General features: G+C 49.7%; 4 protein-coding genes across 4 annotated transcripts; 1 reads left to right on the forward strand and 3 right to left on the reverse strand.

Moving 5' to 3' along the window:
- Window positions 1-1,417: 1,417 nt before the first annotated feature.
- BCR38DRAFT_526502 (uncharacterized protein) lies at window positions 1,418-2,653 on the reverse strand. Its single transcript, XM_040865356.1, has 3 exons — window positions 2,555-2,653; window positions 2,103-2,482; window positions 1,418-2,047 (listed from the first exon to the last, which is right to left on the reverse strand). The coding sequence occupies exons 1-3, from the start codon at window positions 2,573-2,575 to the stop codon at window positions 1,759-1,761; spliced, it is 690 nt and encodes a 229-aa protein (XP_040713231.1). The 5' UTR covers window positions 2,576-2,653; the 3' UTR covers window positions 1,418-1,758.
- Window positions 2,654-6,567: 3,914 nt separating this feature from the next.
- On the reverse strand, window positions 6,568-9,357 carry BCR38DRAFT_443187 (VHS domain-containing protein). The gene is made up of 3 exons (XM_040860861.1): window positions 7,916-9,357; window positions 7,364-7,863; window positions 6,568-7,224 (listed from the first exon to the last, which is right to left on the reverse strand). The coding sequence occupies exons 1-3, from the start codon at window positions 9,150-9,152 to the stop codon at window positions 7,018-7,020; spliced, it is 1,944 nt and encodes a 647-aa protein (XP_040713232.1). The 5' UTR covers window positions 9,153-9,357; the 3' UTR covers window positions 6,568-7,017.
- Window positions 9,358-9,711: 354 nt separating this feature from the next.
- Window positions 9,712-10,902, forward strand: BCR38DRAFT_349262 (uncharacterized protein; the record flags this gene model as incomplete). The annotated part of the gene is made up of 1 exon (XM_040856478.1): window positions 9,712-10,902. The coding sequence occupies one exon, from the start codon at window positions 9,712-9,714 to the stop codon at window positions 10,900-10,902; it is 1,191 nt and encodes a 396-aa protein (XP_040713233.1).
- Window positions 10,903-11,368: 466 nt separating this feature from the next.
- On the reverse strand, window positions 11,369-12,678 carry BCR38DRAFT_349829 (uncharacterized protein; the record flags this gene model as incomplete). The annotated part of the gene is made up of 2 exons (XM_040856518.1): window positions 11,369-12,334; window positions 12,397-12,678. The coding sequence occupies 2 exons, from the start codon at window positions 12,676-12,678 to the stop codon at window positions 11,369-11,371; spliced, it is 1,248 nt and encodes a 415-aa protein (XP_040713234.1).
- Between the last annotated feature and the right edge of the window lie 2,977 nt (window positions 12,679-15,655).

Genomic DNA, 15,655 nt, shown 5'->3' on the forward strand with positions numbered 1-15,655 from the left:
GGGAGAATAGTCCAGCAATGAATATTACCCGCGGGCTGCTGTATTCAAATCCGCATCGGTCAACAACTCATCCAAGGCCAGCCCAGCATTGAGCTTCCTTCGGCAGTAAACTGGAGAATCGAGACGTTTCCCTCCCTTGAGAAAGCGGAGATCATATTTGCCTGTATCTGAGCGTCCATCCTTCAAATCTGGGATCGGTATATTGCAAGGATAGGACCTAAAGACGATCAGCTGAGAGAGCGTATACAATGGGTCGACATTTTTCATTTATTTGTTGTGATATAGCCAGCGAGTGGGCTAAATATGAAGAGGCAAGTAGCCAATTAGACAATGCTTGTCATGAAGTTCGGAGTTGTCTCCAAAGATGCAGTGTTGCGTGCTGTGTCGTCCATGTTCTTCTAAGCGTCCTATAACGTGTTCCGGGGGATACAATTGACCACATCGATGATCTGAATTTCAGGTCTTTCATCCCCTCTCCCCCGAGTATTAACATGGTGTGTGCACGCCTTAGATCTCGCGGCTGAGTTTGAGCCCGATTGCGTTCTACACGCCCACGCTGAGATTGGCCCAGCGGACCTTTCCGTCGGCGACATACTGAAGGGCCCAAATTATTTCCATACTGTGGAAAAGGGCACGCCAAAAACTGTTCATATGAAGATTGACTTCATGGGGTTGATCCTACAGCTTGGATAGTCAGCTAAAGTAGGGCTTACTTGGTTATTTTATCAGCAGCAGCTTAGTTCTGTATTTGGTCATCTGACCCTCCGTAGAGAAACTGGTATTAAACAGGGGTGTCATCTGCAGAACACTAAGAGACAATGCTGATATGCCTGTGCTTGTAGAGAAACCTTGAATCGGATTGGGTAATTTAATAAGCCACTGCTACTCATCTTGGCTCCTATACCTGTGTTTGTACGTGCCTTCTAGCCGAATCTTCCATATTGTCACTTTGGCAATGGGTCGAGCCACAGAGCCACACGTACAGGGAGCACGGTTCCAGTCTGGCAGCTGGGCAGCCACAAGGGTCGACTGAAGTCCGAGAAGTTGATATCGCTCATGCAAGGCATAAAGCTACTATTAAGCGTTCGGAACAAGGGAATAACTCGTCTTGACATGGCCCCAAGGGCTGTGTTGCTGCAGTCCCTTGTTAAGCATAGGCATGCTAATCCAACATATCACCATTCTTGGATAGACGGGTCCCTATCACAATTGGAAGGCAGGTAGTGATCTCGTCGTCAAGTCTGCGACCCAACTTCCTTACGGTGAAACCCCGATATAATAACGAATGTTCATTGATGTTTCCGAGTAGAGGTGAAATAACACAAAGCATACATAACAAATGAACAATGCATCAAAATCTTGCATTGGAAAGGCAGTCGAAGTGGCGACAACCTTACTCACCCTGCTTTTCTGAGACCACCTATTCCATCAGTAGAAACCGAGCTCGTTTTCCCATTATGCTTCAATACCCTCGGATTTCAACCCCCCAAAAATCAAAGTTTTCTCTAAACACTCATTTCAATCCAAGAAGTCCCAAAATCTCCAAACTACTGACGATCAATAATTACATGTAGCCAAAGTTTACCACCCACCATCCATGTTGAAGTGAACTATCCATCCAAATAGGTACCCAGCGAACAAAGGAAACCCTTAAACTTTTCTCCGCATCCACCAGTAGAGGTAGAAGTTAGCCAAGAATGCACCACTATACCCTTCAATCCCATCGAGGACTGTTTCGCCCGATTCCTGTCCCTGCCATCACCGAACAGCATCGTCCACCTTGGTTGTGGAGGCATCCTCGGTCTTGTCCACAGTGCTCTCGGGATTGACGAGAGTACGACAGGTACTCGGTTTGGTGCTGAATATCTCCTTGATTGTCGTCACCTTGTATGTATATCTCTTGCGATACAGCAGAGGGCGCAGGGTAGGGACGCAGACCGCGATGATGGCGATACTTGGCTCCAGTCCGTTCATAACGCATTCGAATTCCTTACTTGAGTCGGGCGTGTAATCTAATCCGGTGCGTACGAGAGCGATGATACAGGCACTTGTCAAGGTGTCGAGTTAGCTTAGATGATAGACTCCGCTAAGGGGATACTCACAGGAAGCCGAGCGTAAAGGTCGATATTATGCCGACCTTCTTTGGCCATTTGACGCGGAGGTTGAATAGTGACTTCAATGGGAGCGAGAAGATGAGTATATCCGTGCTCAGCGTTGCTACGTCACCAAATATTGCCATGCGCGTTGCGTTGGTTATCTCCGCGGGTGGAAGCTTTCCATGTGTCCATCGCTTACTGACTGGGTTCAATACAAGAGGGGTCCCAACAAGGACCGCAACTGCGCAGGCGAAAGTCAAGACACAGACGATCTTTGTGAGAACCAACATGTTGCGCGTTGGGAAAATATCGCGGTACAAGAGGAGAACAGATATCTTGCACAAATAGCACGAGCCGTACCACAACATAATTGAGGCAAATGATAGCTGTAATGAAGTTCATGTGAGTAAAACATGATCCCGTTGTGGAACATGAGGTGTAAGGCATGGGGTTCTTACTTTGCCCACATAGGCCAACATCTCTGGTCCATATATATCTACTATCTCATCCTTGTTGAAGTTCAGACCAAGGACACCGCATGAGACCACTTCGAAATCTTAGCATGTACATAACCAAGGTCTACCAAATCCCGGGTAAAAACGGAGAGTTTGAGCAACTTACTGGCGATTATAATTCCCCTGTCGGCTGGTGTAGTTGGTCACTTCGCTGGTAGACAAGTCCCGATTTGAGCCTCGCCCACTTGGGTCGGTGACGAGTCGCGGGTTCGAATCCCGCAGTGACACATAAGGGGGTTTAGTCAACCCTTACGGCGCGCTGCCCACCTTGTTGACTTCGCCTACCTAGCGATAATAGGGAGATTGGTGCAGTTTAGGATTACGAGCATCCTAGCCAGTCGACCGTCAAGCACTACGTCGGCGGAATATAACTCGACAGCCGGTCCAGAATTCGAATCGTTAATCCGACCCCTTATCGGACCCCCTCTCGCCGCGATTCTTGCGAGCGTCTAGACCACGTTACGGTTTATCCACTTGAGCGTATGGTTGAGATGTATACGCTCGACGAGAACCCCACTTAGCAGATACTACGACTTGTCGCGACAAAAAATAGTCGAGCATCTTCTGCACATCAGCAGCATCCCACCCCTGAGGACGAATTTAAGTGCCACATTACCACACTTATCGGTAGTTCAGGCAGGGGTTGTAGCACAGACTTAGGGAGGGACAGGAGGTTTAGTAGTCGTTTGGCTACAAGTTTGCCTGTATAACCGCCCGACGCGGCTTAAGGGCCCGCTATATCATCTATAGCCCCTTAAGGGAGTACTTGTAGAGGTACCGAGGGTTAACACCTACGGCGTATTTAATATTATTATTTTAATTCCCCAAAATCCTACCAAAGCAACCTAGTCTTGGTTTCAACCATGGCGCATCGGCCACTAGACGGGAGACGGGCACTCACATTTGCTCCAATAAGGAGGAAGTCAGTCCAACCTAACGAAGGCCGAGACACTCGCCTGGCCCAAAGTCGAAGGCCGACTGCGGCAGCAATCATCCCCCGCTGACTGTCAGTATGGATCTGGATCGTCATCCTACTCTGTAAGACTAACGATAAGAGGTGAATGTGGACGTGATAAGCCAGGGACGCAGCTGAAGAATGAATCAACACAATCAGGTGACAGTAAATCATGAACAGGACACAGCTGTTGGGAAAGATAGTCCGAGATATTCGAGAGTTCAAATGGGTTGCAAGATCTCGCGGGCTCCAATATGGACCGTTTTTGTTTGTCTCAAATCCATCCTTCCGGTCATGGGTATACGCAGCCGTGTGACGGCAAGGAAGCGAAAATACGATGTTCGCCTGACGAACATCAAACCTGGAAACTTCGAAAGCAATCATTCGCCAGAAAGTTTGGCATCAAAGATCGATGCATATGCAGGTGACAAAACTTCTGAGCCGGGATGTTTGTTTCAGAAAAGACTGTATGTCGAGGAAAGGCTTGGGGTATTGAAGGATGATTGATCTGGTACCAAAGGGAGATATCTGATGGTTAACTTTGTCGTCCTAGGAATGTCATGGTGTAGATTTGAAGTCTCCAGGGCGAAACCTCCGAGGCCGCAGTTCATAAAATGATGCCTGTATGGGATCAGCAGAAAGATGTTGTTCTAGTTGATCCAACCATAGAGAACCTTACCTCCTTAAGCATGTTGTGTAAATGCTTCCTATAGGAGTTTAGTTCCTATCAGACATAGTTCAAACTGCTCGATAAAAACCACAAGCAGCTGGTGCTATTTGTATCTAGCCATGCCAAGCTTGAGAAGCCATCCTTCTGTAGCATTCTACATGTGAGAGACTTTGGATCTTGGTGCACTTTTATAACACCCAAAGGCACAACTTATTTTGGTATGCTTTCACTTTTTCTTCTAGACCACCATTCGCGTGCTTGGTATGCATCGTCTATTCGCACCTTTTGGGTCTGCTGCAACGGAGATTCATGGTCACACAAACCCAGCCCTGTCAGACATAACGGACGGGTTTTTGTGTGACAAATAATCGGCCTCGACACATATACACCTCTTGGAGGTGTCACCAGGGTTGCACTTGTATCACAGTCTGCAGCGGGTAAATCGACCTCGTCAATACCATCCGTGCTCCAGCTAAACCGCGCCAACTCCCTCCAAGCTTCAAAATTAGCAATCGCCTTTGCATGCGCAGTGCCGTTGCTAAAAAAGCCTCGGCCCGTCGCCTGCAGCGAAAGCCCATCTCCGTCGAAAAACAAATAACCCTCGGTGTATCTGTCTGCTCCCGTCAGCACCTCACGTGAAGCTTATCTTTGTTGGTATTTGGCAGCAAATCCATTGTTCTAGTTCCATGTTACCAGGATCGACATCTCTAATTACTATAGAGCGCCGTAAGGAATAGTCCAGTTGGGTTTGACCGACGTTTCTATTCAACGCCTTCTTCTTTGGCTGTAGTTTGGATTTGACATAGGGCCTGAATAGTCAAAGCAAGCAATAGACTCCTCGAGGTAACTCGAAAGGGAATGTAGAGTTTCCTCCATGTTCAAGATATCGTCCCCATTAATCATACCCTTGGTGAGGCGCTGGACGACCAAGTAGACCCACAGAAAACCCGCCTACGCTCTTTCAACCATTTCATCGGCGATGCCCTGGAATCCCGTCCGAGATGTCCTTTGCTTGCCCAATTCCCTCTCACCTAGTTTCGTATATCTTCTCGTGTAAGATCCTCGAGCTTTAGCCTTTGGTCACTTTCGTCGTAGGGAACCTGAAACCCATTCCAAGGACGGTCATACCCTTAGCAACCACACCCAGTCGGTGTAGTCCCCCTGGTATTCGTCTAATCCGGCAATAAAGGTACACAACAACAATTCTTCAAGAGTGATGTCCGAAAGTCTACTTGATGATTCTGAAACGTTATTGCTGTCCTAAACAATTGAAGTGTTCGCATTGAAGAGATATTCCTCTAGACGGATATCTCAACCAGCTCAGATGATTTCTCGAAGATTTGAAACAGAAAAGTACGTAAGAGCCCTTGTTTTGACACTTGCAACGGCTTCCCGGTAAGCCAGATATAACAGCTGGCAATGAAGATCCTTCATGAGAGTGGACTTCCCACTGCCAGCTTTGCCTTAATCCAGTAGATGTCTTGCCTGGATTGAAGCTATTGGAAGAAGTTGCAACTAGAGTTGTTGAAAATCCAGCTGCATATATTCTTGTGTGCCTTTTTCACAGTCCTATGGCGAGTCAACAAATACTTAAATGGCAAGTTGCGTAAAAGATGTCCTGATTACGCTTCACGTACTAATGGCAGTTATGAAGCCCCAACATGTAATCGGCAGTATATCGGAGCCTTACTTCAGAATGGTAATGCGTGGTGAGTTGATCTATTGGCGAAATCTATCGACCCGAGTCTGTAGGTTTTGTATTTATGCGTCCTTCCTCACTGGCTTCAGTACCCTCTTGAAGTTCTCCCATTTCAACTTGGTTCCTGCACGGGTATAAAGTCGTCACTGCTGCTGCGGGAGCTCTTCGGTCAAACGCTTGAGATATGCTGTGATGGAGGTGAGCTCCAAGTTCTCAATTGTGCAGCCTCGGGCTGAAGCGTATATCTCGCAACCATAAATTAGAAATTATGCTTGTGCAGTCCTCTCCTCTATAGTTTTCAAGGCCCTCTCCTGAAGCGCCGAACCCGTGCAAACTCCGCAATAAATGCATTGTTTTAGATGCTGGGTACTGCAGTGCATGCCGGCGGATAGAACTAGCGATTATGGCGAGATGGAGGGAAACCCGCAATCGCCGAGATTATAACTCCTCGATGACAGCACCACAAGCTCACAGAACAACCTACCTGCAATACCATGAGCGAGTCAGTGGGATTTCGATGACAGAACTCAATGTAAATAGGATGCCTCGATGGGCCGGATTAAGAGCTGTGGAATGCTGGAAATATTGGCACAGGCTACCGGATCCATGGTCGTTCATCACGTAGCCAAGACGTCTGCTAGTCAGCCGCCAGTTTTTGCAAGACTTCTATCGAACAGGGCGAGAAGTCTCACCGACGAAAAGGACAGGGACTTCAACTTTATAAGCCATGACACTGTTTAGAGCGAGATGCTTGTAGTGGGAAAGTCGGGCAACCATTGGCCATCTGTCGTGGGAACCGTGAAGTGGACGTCGCAAATCAAGTCCGCAACTAAACGATAGTCCGAGGTTCATGTTATGAGAACTCCTATCTGCTATAAGATAATTTAACTCAAAGACCTTGAGTTTTCGTCTTTTGCGACCAAGCACCACGTCACTAATATCCCCATCGACTCAAAAGAATAAGGCCGATTTCAACACTTGAACACCTCATTGATTCAAGCAGCAGCGCCTCTCTGAGCCTTTGGCCAAACTGTCAAAGGACTCCAGTGCTAGTTCTAGACAACCCCTTATTTCTACTCCTATCAAGCAACTCCAAATTCAGCTACATCACCCATCTCAGTTTGAGCTATTCCTCCAATTTTATAGCTCATACGCCAACGCAACTTAACATTTTCCACCTTCCTCGACTTGTCGCCGGAGTGCCACACCTGAATCGCTTGCGTCACACCATATTTCTCGTTTGGCAGCAAATCGCGGCCAGTTTGGGGTTGAAGTTGAAGTTCATAACCCTGCAAAGCGTTAGTGAGATTGGGGGATTGGGTTACATAACCCCGTGAAAATATAAGGGGCTTGGATGCAGGGGTAATGGCGATGGTACCGCAACGACTGTGCTGACGATGTAGTGAGAAAACGAATAGGGTGGCTTGCCTTGGTCACCGCTAGTTGAAAGTGCAACTCGCTAATGGGCTGGGGGCTATTGTTTGAAAACGCAAAGGACAAGGCCAATGCAGCGGGTGCTTGAGGAGACCTCGTAGCGGCAAGATCAACCTGCAGTTGACCGTCCTGGATCCTGGCGTTATGTTGCTTAGGAAGCGAGGGTTCTGGGGGTAGTGCAGACGAAAATGACCACTCGTCATCATCGTTGGCTGCAGCTGGAGCAGGAACTGGCGGGTTTGGTGTTGGCTTGGAACCAAACATCGGGGACGCCAAAGCGGCAAAGGGGTCGTTGGCTGGTGTCGCAGGTTTAGAGGCTGGTTGAGGAAAGGCTGAAAGTGATGTAGGTCGAGGTGTGCTGTTTTGGGATGTTGAAGGCGCAGAGTTAAATCCAGAGAACGACGAGAATGGTGGCGGCGGCGTGGAAGAGGAAGCCGCGCCTGTTGCGGTGGATGTTTGGGTAATAGAGGATAGGAGAGCGGGTCCGGGTATATCTGCAAAGTGGTTAGTCTCCATTATAGCCGTCAGTTGATCATGTCATCATACTAGTATTTGCTCCGAATCCCAGTGAAATACCGCCTCCTTGACCAAAACTGCCGTCACTGTCCCCTAGGGAAAGTCCCAGTAGGTCATTCTCAACTCCGCCAACTTGTGAGCTTCCGGCGTCATTGCTTGTACCATTACCGTTTGCGCCTACATCGGCATCAAAGTCGATCAGAGAGAGCTCGTCCGCAGCCGAACTAGCCTTTCCGGGAGCTGAAGACTGTGGTATGTGACCACCCTTGGCGATCTTGGCCGCGCCCTCGATGTCGCCCTTCTTGAGGAGCTTCCACCGCTCTACTGTGCGATGTATACTGTCGTTGATCTCAAGTAGTTTTGCAACAGCTTCGTGATCGTCCGATTCCTCCTCACACATCTTCTGGATTTTTGGTTGGGCGCTGGAGAGAGCCGAGGCGAGCTCTTCGAAGACATCTCCTTCGGTCATTTTGTCGCCTGGCTTAAACCCCTCTAACCTCTCTTCTAGTAGACGGGCCTTGGCCTGGATCTTGCCCACCTCCTCGGCAGCCTTTGCGCGATAGTCCGTCTTACTTCGCGTGTCATAACCTGCCATGATCTTCATAAGACGGTTGGCCTCTTGCAAATCCTCAGGGGCACCGCGACGGATGAGTTCTTGTAGTTTCGCTGATTGTGCTTCCCGCTCTTCCTCCTCCATCTCTTCAGCCGATTTCAGGTTGTCGCTGGGGTTGAGAACGGCGGCATCGTCGCGTCGCACCTCGGGAAATGTGTAACCCTTGTAGCTTAGCAGACGGTGCATGTCGCGAATGAAGCCCAGGTCCTCCTTGTACCTGCTTGTCTCGCATATTGTGCTTCTCCATTCTTCAATAGCCTCGAGGATTTTGGTCTGTACTCTCGTCGCGCGGATGGGCGGTCGTTCTGGGAATCTTCGGACCAATTCGTTGAGGAACTCCTTGGTGCTGATCTGTAAGTGGAAGGGGTATCCGCAGTTCTTGACGCAGATGTCGAGGAGGTTAAGGGCGAGTAGGGCGACATTCGTGTTGCGGTGGTTAATATATCCGACAATCGCGACGGCGGCTTCTCGAGGCGCGCTGCCCTTCTTGCTGTTGATCAGATCGGAAATCTCGAGGTTGAGGGCGAGGTTGGGCTCGTAGTTCTCGGGGCTGCAGGCCGTCTGGATGAAGCGCTGCAGTTGTGACGGTGTCTGGAAACCGCCCATCTCACTCCAGCGGTCCCTGGCCGCATATCGGGCAGATGCTGCCTCCATGGTGGCTAACAAATGTGTTACGTACCGTCTATGCGAGAGCGGCGATGTTAGGGAATTGTTTCCATGTACAAGTCTTGGCTTTAGTCCATCATCGGCTGGGAGGCCAACTTGGAATTGTCAAGTGCAAGGCGGTTTGGATTATCTGGCTAATCCACAGGCATCCCACTTCCTTGCACAACGGCGGAGTGGAGTGGTGCAAGTGGCTTCTCGCGAGATTGAGCAGGTCTGTGCGAAGGCAAGCACGGCCAATGCTTGTATCATCTGTGTGTAATCGGACTATTATAGTCCCGGTTCCGGCGCATCTTGCCCCGCGGTGCATCCCACTTGCAACTGCAGCTTTCAAAGCGCGCCAGTCATGATGAAAAAGTGAAGATAGACGTCGAGTGGCGGCTTTGAAGTGAATACCGTTCTCTTTCAGTCCCTGGTTTATTCCCTCCCCACAATCTGTTTCTAGGGATCTGTCTGCGAGGGGAACTGTTGTCGTTTCGCCCAATTAATCTAACCCCACCATAATCAACCACATCTTCCTGCCACCACTTCCCCCTTGGTTGACTCTGCCATGGTTCGCCACAAGAAGGACAAATTCAGAGGTGGTAAAAGCCACGGCCCGCCTCGACCTCGACCCGGCCAAGACGACTCCGAAAATGCCACCGATGGGCGCCCATCCTTCAAAGCCGCCTGCTGGGATCTGAACCACTGCGATCCGAAACGATGTTCCGGCAAGAAGCTGATCAAGCTGGGCATGATGCGCGACCTGCACGTTGGACAGAAACACAATGGTGTCATCATCACCCCGAACGGGAAACACACACTGTCACCAGCTGACAAGGACCTCATGGATCAATACGGCGCCGCAGTGGTGGAGTGCTCGTGGGCGCGGACGCAGGAGGTCCAATGGAGCAAGGTTGGCGGCAAATGCGAGAGGTTGCTGCCGTACCTAGTGGCCGCAAACACGGTCAATTACGGCAAACCTTGGCGGTTGAACTGCGTGGAAGCGTTGGGTGCTGCATTCGCCATTTGTGGACACTTGGACTGGGCAGAGGAAATATTGGCACCTTTCAACTACGGACAGTCGTTTCTTGACATTAACTCGAGTCTGTTGAAAAAGTACGCCGCCTGCGCCGACGAAGCCGAGATCAAGAAGGCCGAGGCCGCATGGATGGAAAGGCTGGAGAAGGAGTACAACGAGAGCAGAGAGGAGGGAGACGGCGACGATCTATGGAAGGGCGGAAATTCAAATCACCGCGTCACCATGCCATCTGATGACGAGGACGAGGAAGAGGATGGCAGCGAGGACGGGAACAAGGATGACGACAATGAAAGCACCAACGGCATATACCTGGGGAAGAAGCCGCCATCCCAATGGCCAAAGATCGGCGAAAGCACGCAAAAAGAGGAAGAGACCCAGAACAGAGACCCCTTTGCAATATCAGACGATAGCGACGACGATGCGCAAATGGAGGAGATTCGTCGCAGGGTGCTTGCGTCGAAACCGTTCGCCAATCCCGAGGATGACGGCCATAAGAAGAAACTCGAGATAGTATCTCGTCCAGAACCTCGATATCGCATTGACGAAGACATCCAGCCTGATTCGGACAACGAAGAGGATGACGAATTTGATGACATCATAAATGCGAGGCCCGTAACGGACAGAGTAGGATTGTCAAAACTGGCAAAGGAGAGGGAAAGGGCAAATGTCACCACCAGGACATTCATGTCCGGCGGCGTTTCTGCGCCAAAACGGTGGTAGGCCAAGTAGTTGAATCGTACAAAAGTACTATCATGAATACAGGCAGTGCAATTGTGAGAACAATCACGTGTGATCGAGTTACAGTATCAGATCCGGGCCCATCATCCGAACTGTCACTCTCATGGGCCTTTATTACCAATTAGTTGATTGCTCGGAAAGGGGGCTCATAACAGTGCGTGCGATTAGTTTCATGCGCAATCCTCAATAGCGACACCCTGAAGCGAAGCACCGGTGCATTTTTCCTCGACGCTACACCGTATAAACCGACATGAATCAATGCAATTCCATCTACCCTACGCAGTCCTAGAGTTACAAGTCAACTTTCCACTCTCACACGCCTCACATGCTGATACTCTCCAGCCTACGTACTGTTAATGCCCGAAGTTTCTTAAGTTTATTTATTATGTCCAACAACAGCCTGGTGGAGCGAAGTGACGGTATAACGGACCATTTCCTCGCAGCCTTCTCAACGCTTGCTGTGGTAGATAGCCTCAACAAGCCGTTGATGATCCCGTTCCAGCGCGACTGGGTTCTTATCTTCGAAAGCCATACTCCATATAGAACGAGCTTCATCTACAAGCGTCTTCCTTGAAGATTGGATGCCGACATGTTGGAACTGCACGGGATACAAGGAAAAGCGGGATAGATGGTCGCTTGCGGCATGTCTGTTCACCATCAGGTCTACTTGCCCCTTTCCGGTATTTTGAAGGTATTGCGTCAAGCGTGGAACCTGTCGCCGGGGGTAGAGTAATGCCTGGGAGCAGCATCCGAAATTTTGCTCAAAGACGCCTGGCCTGGGCGGGAGGACGTTCGCCTTCCCGGCTTGAAAGAAGCCGACGACGAGGGATGGGATAATGAGAGCGCAGATGAGAGCCAGTGACGCGTTGTCTGTCAGGATTGTGGATGAACGCGCATATCGACGTAACACTGCGGCGAAACAGAGGAGGGCGGCTGCGATGGCCAAGCTGATCCAGAGTTCGTTGTTGGCACCGACCTTGTGGGAGGCCCATCCAGTGGAGCGCTCTTGGTTGAAGAGTCGGAGGTAGATCCAATCGCTCGGGGATTTTCTCAAGATCTTCTGCACGCGATCCAGGCCTTCCAAAGTCTTGACTAGCCACCCGTCGGCTGCAATCACGTCGCCCTCGAGCATGAGCAGGAAGGGCATACCCTTGTCGTAGCAGTGTTGCAGACCATATGCATAATCGACCACACCTTTGGCCGAGTAATCACCCTTGTCTTCGTAGCCTTCCAAACGGTGAATAAGGTCGCCGTTGTCTGGGGGCACGGAATACACCTCATCAACTACGTGCCGTAGCCATGGGTTGTGGTACGAGGGGTGTATGGTTGGGTCTGTGTTGGCGAAAAAGACAGAAACATAGATGTCTTCGCGTTCCTCGCTCGTGAGCCCCTCGAGCACACTTGCAATGGTCTCCTAGTCATCGAGGTCAGATGGTGAGATAAGCGATGCGGGGTCAGAACTTGCAGGTGTCTTACATCAATGTACTGCTGGCCATCTCGCTTAACGGTAGTAACATGGACACATATCTTCGGGCTTGCACCAGCCTTCGTCACAGGTCGCAGCGCGTCTTTGTCATACGCGCTGATGAACGCTGCTACCTGCCTCAGCCGGAAGTCGGTGTATTGCCGCACGAAAGCCCTGTCGGGGTCGTAGAAAATGCTCCCTGGGTCGCGATAGAAGCGCGCGTAACCGTAGACGATGAGCACCGTGTATAACAATACCCAGCCTATTAGAAGCTTAAGGGAGGGTATTCGCATCGGCATGGTGAACGTCCCTAAAATTACGTCGGAACGAATTGAACCTTGGAGCAGCACATGAATCAGGACGAGGGGCTCCTCTGGACCGATGACAGAGGATGCCTTGGGCTGTCTGCAAGGATTCGTTTTCTTTGTTACTTTTTTCTTGCGGTTGGAAAATAAGAGAAAGCGATTCTTTTGATATGTTATGAAACGAGTCCAACTTTGGGGACAATTGCACGACGGGGAGGTGCCCGGTGCGGGGATATTGATATTAGCAAGCCCATTTTGATTTACCCCCAGGAGGAATGCCTATGCTACACCACAAGATTGGTATTAGTTCTCGCGCATAGCAAAATCCAGAACGCTTTTCACACAAATCCCATGCCTAAATCCAGTCTGTAGATTGTATATCACTGGCTACTAGAGGCTTGTAAAGCCGGTTTAAGCCCTTTCCGTAGGATTCTGATTCGAGCAGAGATTGGCCAGCCTAATGCCTCTTATTTGAACTTGACCATCGCTTTGAGGATCTCTCAGATCTGTGCACGTAGCACGTCAACATAGCAACGGCCAGAACTACCTCCGTTCCATTCAAACAATAGAGAAACCCTGAGTCTCCGGCTCGCCACTTTCCAACATTGCAGCACCTTCGCTATCTGGAATCCCGACAACATCACACATGCTCACATGCAGCCAGTTGCCGCCTGCCCTTCTAAGCACAACAGGCATGGTATAGCCGTGGAGCAAGCATACGTTTTTGCTGACAGCTGTAGTCGGCGGTCCCGTTCCTAGGAGGCCCTCACTTGGCACGGAAAAGCTCATTATTGTAAGTTTAGACCATTGAGTCCAGAAGGTTGAATCGTACCAACTCAATCTAGGCATCGAGTATATCGGGTAATTGAGGGTTGACGTTCAGCAAACATTGCAGCGCCTTCCCCGATATCTTCCAGGTCATCTGGATCGTTTAGAGCAACCTATTCATTGCGCAAGTCCACGATATGTCGTTTGATCTGATAATAAGGAGTCGCCCTGGCCAGACAGCTTCTCCTTCGGTGCGTAAAAGAACACTAGGTGTGGTTGGGCTTGCAATAGGGCTATACTAGTCTTGTAGCGCCAATCGCGGAGAAAGATGTACTTTCCAGGGGGGAGATACCAAGCAGTCCGTACACTGTATCACCAAGGTCTTGTGCAATGCAGTCTTTTATCAGTGAAATCCAGGCATGGAAGTTGAATTTTTCCTGCTCCCTGAGAAATTTGTTGCTGTCTATAATGACAAATTGTAGAAACCCGGGATCATGCAGCTTGGGCCAGACGAAATCACCAATGCGAGCAGGTCTTGACGGCTAGTGATAAGACATCCGCGTGCGTCGGGAATGACACGTTGACACTTCGCTGAAAGAGTAATATTCCAAGCCGTGAAAGAAAATGGAAGGGTTTGCCAAGACTAATTCTTGCAAGATGCAAAGTCCGCGGAAGTATGCTGAACTTGTTAAATCCTAAATGGTACAACAAGCTACGTTGAAGAAGGCTGGCTGGAAATCTTCCTCTTCTAAAAGGTGATGGTTTTGAAGGATCCAGACAAGGCCTACTACCTTTCTACCCTTCTCGTACATATTGGATTTGTCCATCCTATTACTTTCTATTTACCTGCAAGGCAATATAGGTTTTGTTGTCATCGGGAACACCAAGCCATCACAGTATGCAGGCCACCCGTAAATAGACCTGTCGCATCAAGATAACTTCATAAGTTGTTCAAGGTAATACAGATCACGCCGGCCCAATAACGTGGTGACTTTGTGTAAGAAACGTCCAAATTGAATCGATTTGCACCAGGCATGTCTGTTTGCCATAGTTGTCGAAGGGCGGGTCCAGTTTTGCGGCGACGGAAAGACAAATTCCGTGGACCACAATCTCCGCCGTAACGGTCGGGCCTGCCGAGACGCACGACAGGGCACAGTAGGGGGCCGACTATGGTGATGGGTTGGTGCTCTATAGTCGACGTGATACTGACTCTGTATCGGGGCCGGGGAGAACCTAAAGCAGGCTGTCTCCGGGCTTGCGGCATTTAGGGGCTGCTAAGTAATGCCGTAGCCAGTTTCAACATCGAAGGCAGGCTCAAACGTAGCCAAAATTGAGTATGCCCATATCAGTAATTGAAATTACTGACTCCTGAGAAGAGGGGCTTGGGGAGGAAGCCAGGAACTTGGAACTAGCTTGGTTGTGAAGTTGTCCGCAACATCTCGATGTTCCACAGAGTTTCTGCGTTCGGGACGGGTACAATGGCAGACATAATTTCGTGTGCCGTAACGTGAGGCATTTAAGGTGTACTTATCACCTCCTTCAGTCGTCGTACGGACGCGGTCGAGTTGCGTATTGCTAGTCAGCACTGTCTTAGCATGACTGCAGCGCCGTTAATATGTGTGGGTTATACTGAGAGCTTCAACCGTTACGGAAATCACATGCAGTATCTCCAGTGGAACGGGAGTCGATCATATTGTATGAGTCAGCCCAAGAAGGCACCATGACGTCATGGTAGTCAATTGCTCCATCTGTGCATGTTACACACTTGTTCTATACCATCGCATAGGTACATAACTTGAGTATAACAGCGCAGTATAGCGTATCGGGTTTTATTATTTCCTAGGAGACGTAAGCAAACGTGTCTCACAGTACGGCAGGCCAAAGCAGGGGAGGTGGAGATGGGGGTTTGATAGATATTTCACTAGCGTATGCTAACCCAACTGTCAACCTACTCGAGTACTACGCTAGCGTGGTGGCAAACGGGGGTGGCCGGCCGTCTGGACATCAACAACGAGCGTACAGCTGACCAGGGTCAGAAACAGTTGACCAGGGGGTAGAAATTTTGTGGCGCAGCAAAGTTGATCAGGGTCAGAAATGTTCTAACCCTGGCCAAGTTTGCCAAGGGAAGCTTAACCAAACTAGGTATAATGCACAGTATCAGATCTTTGTGGTGTTGTATATGCCCCACATATGCTAA

This window comes from Pseudomassariella vexata, assembly GCF_002105095.1.
Source record: "Pseudomassariella vexata strain CBS 129021 chromosome Unknown BCR38scaffold_11, whole genome shotgun sequence".
In the NCBI taxonomy this organism is placed as follows: Eukaryota; Fungi; Ascomycota; class Sordariomycetes; order Amphisphaeriales; family Pseudomassariaceae; genus Pseudomassariella; species Pseudomassariella vexata.